The sequence below is a fragment of the Austrofundulus limnaeus genome, unplaced genomic scaffold (assembly GCF_001266775.1).
Source record: "Austrofundulus limnaeus strain Quisiro unplaced genomic scaffold, Austrofundulus_limnaeus-1.0 Scaffold2952, whole genome shotgun sequence".
NCBI lineage: Eukaryota > Metazoa > Chordata > Actinopteri > Cyprinodontiformes > Rivulidae > Austrofundulus > Austrofundulus limnaeus.
In genome coordinates this window covers 5,921-8,700 of record NW_013955354.1, presented here as the reverse complement: position 1 = coordinate 8,700, position 2,780 = coordinate 5,921, and the positions used below count along the sequence as shown (strand labels likewise).

Genomic DNA, 2,780 nt, shown 5'->3' with positions numbered 1-2,780 from the left:
CCAGTACGAAAACAACATGACTCCCACCTACGCTTGGCGTGCGGGGGTCATAATAATAAAGCAAGGTTACTTTGTTCCTAAAATACTGTTGATGTCAGCACAATAATCAAACTCTCACCTCCCAGGGAATCATCCGTCCATCAGCAGGGTCGCTGAGGAAACACATCCAGGACCTATAACACGTTTTCACATTGTTTTATTCTTCTGTTGCTGTCAGAAATAAATAAATCCATCACGGYTGATATAAATTATTCTTCTCTAAAAACCCTCTTGTGTCAAAGTGAAACAAAGTTTCTAGAGTAATTACAAATGTAAGAAAGGTGAAGAAAAGGCCARTGAGATTTAACTAGTTAGACAAAAAGTGATTTTGAAAAAAGGCCAGTTTATATTAGGTCTACATCAGATTTACTCTGAGGGCCAACAGATCGTACAGGATCTCTGTTTAAATGTTCAGCATGAGATGCTGCAAAGATACACTGTAAAATGTATTTCAAGAAATACTCCTTTAATTTATTCTGTTCTGACATAAAAACACTGAACAAACTAACATTTTACAGTAAATGTATATTTTAAAATACAGTCAAGTCGTATTGCATTAAAATAATAATTAGTCCAAATATTGCTTTTAAGTTTACATTTGAAATGTTTCAGCTCTTTTATTCATCCTCGTCCTCTTCGTCCTCTTCATCCTCCTCTTCATCCTCCTCATCCTCCTCTGACTTCTCCATTTCCTCCTGTGCTAAGCGCTGTTCCTCCTCCTCCTCTGGCGTTGGGTCCACGGCCTCTGTGATGTCCAGTTCATTGGACTGATCAGTCTGAGGTTGTGGGGGYAGAGCTGGACTGTACTCTATCACCGCCTTCTTCAGACCCCAGCCAATATAAATGTTCTCAAATGTCCTAATAGAAAACACAAGAMATGTCTCTTAGGTCTGGATCCAAAGTCAAGTCAAGCAAAAACTCAATTTGAATATGAAGTTTGCAGTTACTTTCCACAAGCATAGGTGTGTGCTCCCGGCCAGAGGTTAGAACGCAGCACTACCACTGCATGCTGGGGGATGAGCTTGGTGGACAGCCTACAGGTCCAGGGAGGAGTGTTGAACAGTTCTAAAAGACAAAGTGTTATGTTTGTCACAGTGAAACCCAAATGCAGATCAGACCTGAGGAAAAGGTTTTATTTAACAAAAACAAAGGCTGTTGTGGCAGCTGAAAAGGTACTTACAAAAAAAAACTCACCACAGAGGGAACACACGTAAGGTAAGGTAAGGTAAGGTAAGGTAAGGTAAGGTAAGGTAAGGTAAGGTAAGGTAAGGTAAGGTAAAACTATTGATCCCACAGTGGGGAAATTTGCACATTACTGCAGCTCAATGCAGGAGAGGCTGCTGAGATAGAATAAAGAAAGATAAATAAAACAAAAACAATGACTGTCTCAGACAGAGAACAATCCTCGACTGACAATAGGGGAAACAGAATAAAGATGAGACCTAATTAAACTCAAAGCTCCAACACCTGTGAGAAGACAACTGGGAACAGGTGAGAGTGGGAAGACCAAGGAAGAAACAGAGGCTGGGTCTCAATTCATGGGTTGCAGCCCACATAGACCAAGGCCAACACTGGCTACAGTCTACGTGGGCTGAAGGGCGCTTGTGTCGGCTGCATAAACAGCTGTGAAATGWGATGGTCTAGTCTAAAGAAGATATAAGTTTGCGTGACCAACCATGCTCTGCCTTGTTATCATGGTGATAAGTTTTATATTACRTTGTTTCAGTTGTTTYTTTCAAGGTATAACTTCCTAAAATTCAGTTTTAATAGAAAACGTTACAACAAAGTAAATAAAAGCATTATAATTTGAGTTTAGCTCCAGTATCAGTACTTGTAACTGTAATTTATTTAACATCTCATTGCAACAAAACTTTTTTCAGCTAAGTTGTTTAACTTACATTTTTCAGTCCATGATAAAATTCCAAACTCCAACTTTCCCATTGCTCTGTCATTCTGAGCTACCTCGTCAGATGTTGCTGCTGTAGCATGGCTCAATAGCTAGGTCTACTGTTGGTGCTACCCATTGAAAACTGCTATGTCATGTTTACACAAATATGATAATCGGATATCTTTCTTTGAGTGACGGTGTGAAGTAGAAGCTTAGGAGTTATGCTTAGCATAATATTGGAACAATTTATATACACAAGAAAAACCTTTCTAAAATCACAAGAATATCACTTCCAACAGTTTAAAATGAAAAGCTAACACATGGTTGATGCTAAACAAAAAGTCACTTGTTTACAGTATAATAACGATATTACAGACATCAAACTAAAGCCATTGACAAATATGTCCACAAGCATCGATCATAAACTTGTAAGTGACGCCAAACAATGGGACTAATTTCTTGTTTTTACAGTAAAAATATTGCAAACAGCAAAAGAGCCATTTATGTTAATATGTTTGAGTAACATAGCAGCTTAATTAAATAAAACTTAACGTAACAAAAATAAATTTCTACAGGTAGCGCATATTGATAAGAAATATACTGAGTAACATATGACGTAACATCGGTTTGCGCATTGCCACCAGGTAGGACGGACTGATCGGTAGCACAGACCATCAGATCACCATCTTTGTTTTTCTGTTTAATTTGCTGACGGTGCAATGAATTCTGGGTTACTGTCGGCCGCATAGGACACTCAGATGCAGATGACATTTTCAGAGTTTTGTCGGCCGCATGTGTCGGCACCCCGACGAATTGGAACAGCCTACGGCGCAGGGCAGTGACGTAAGTGGAC

The 2,780-nt window shown here is 39.2% G+C and overlaps 1 protein-coding gene across 1 annotated transcript in view; it reads right to left on the bottom strand.

Moving 5' to 3' along the window:
• Positions 1-678: 678 nt before the first annotated feature.
• Positions 679-2,780, bottom strand: part of rsph4a (radial spoke head component 4A) — a gene marked incomplete at both ends in the record, with an annotated part of 7,916 nt that continues 5,814 nt past the window's right edge. The window contains 2 exon segments of the mRNA XM_014000338.1: positions 679-897; positions 987-1,104. Coding sequence (XP_013855792.1) covers positions 679-897; positions 987-1,104 — 337 coding nt within the window.